The sequence below is a fragment of the Bison bison genome, unplaced genomic scaffold (genome assembly GCF_000754665.1).
Source record: "Bison bison bison isolate TAMUID 2011002044 unplaced genomic scaffold, Bison_UMD1.0 scf7180017864162, whole genome shotgun sequence".
Taxonomy (NCBI): Eukaryota; Metazoa; Chordata; class Mammalia; order Artiodactyla; family Bovidae; genus Bison; species Bison bison.
This window is the reverse complement of record NW_011494734.1, coordinates 1,729,240-1,730,129: the sequence shown is the minus strand read 5'-3', so window position 1 is coordinate 1,730,129 and position 890 is coordinate 1,729,240. Positions and strand designations below refer to the sequence as shown.

General features: G+C 61.5%; 1 protein-coding gene across 1 annotated transcript in view; it reads left to right on the top strand.

The window, feature by feature from the left end:
- The first annotated feature begins 648 nt into the window (after positions 1–648).
- Positions 649–890, top strand: part of NAMPT (nicotinamide phosphoribosyltransferase) — a 41,691-nt gene continuing 41,449 nt past the window's right edge. The window contains exon 1 of the mRNA XM_010841499.1: positions 649–841. Within this exon, the coding sequence (XP_010839801.1) occupies positions 649–841 (193 nt within the window). The remainder of the gene's footprint in view (positions 842–890) is intronic.

The window sequence follows — 890 nt, the reverse complement described above, 5'->3', positions numbered from 1 at the left end:
TTGGCTGAAGTCATCCGACGTCCTTTCATTTGCTTTTGTATTTCCAGTTTGCCAACCCGTTTCCCAAGATTGAGCGATTACAGCGATGACACAAGTCAGTCTCGCACCCTGTCAAAGACTGTGGCCCGTTGCCAATTGCTCCTCGGCAAACTAGACTCAACTGGGTCTTATCCTCTGATTGTCTGTCGGGACTGAATTCAACACCCGAATTTGGGTGCAGGCTATTTTCTCGGGAAAAGTCAAAACATCCTCAAAGGATCAAAGAGCTCAGTCACAGAGGAAAGTGGAGCCGATGAGTCAGGTTAAGCAAACCCCTCAGCCCTTGTTCCTCAGCGCAGCGCTCCAGATTTTAAAGACGGTTAGGAGGACCAGGAGAGACACGAGGGATGAAGGCAAAAGGCTCGATCCTGAATCTGAGCCAGAGACAAAGGTGAGGAACTGCGCGAGGGGGACGGGGAGACGGACAGAGGGAGGCTCCTCAGCCCCCAGCCAGTGGCGTGACTTCAGGAGGACTCAGAAAACGGGCCAGGACTGGGTAAGGATAGGAAGGTGCCAGCGGGGCGGGCGAACAGGCTAATCGTAGGAGTGGCGAGGCTGGGAACGCCCCCCTCCCGGCCCCGCCCCCACCCCGCAGCGTAGGGACGGGAAATGAAAGCCAAGCGTGCGCATGGGTCACGGGCCGGGGCGGCCCCTCAGCCTCCGGCTTCCCGGGGTGGGCGTCTCCGAGAAAGGCGCGTGCCTCACGTCCTTCCCACCCCGCCCCCTGCTATCTGCGCACGCGCCGCCTCACCCCGCCCCTCGCGTCCCCGGCGGAGCGATGGGACGGGGGCGGGCAGCCGGGGTGAGGAGGCCGCCGGGAGTCCCTAGATTGCCGGCGCGCTCCGCCTCCG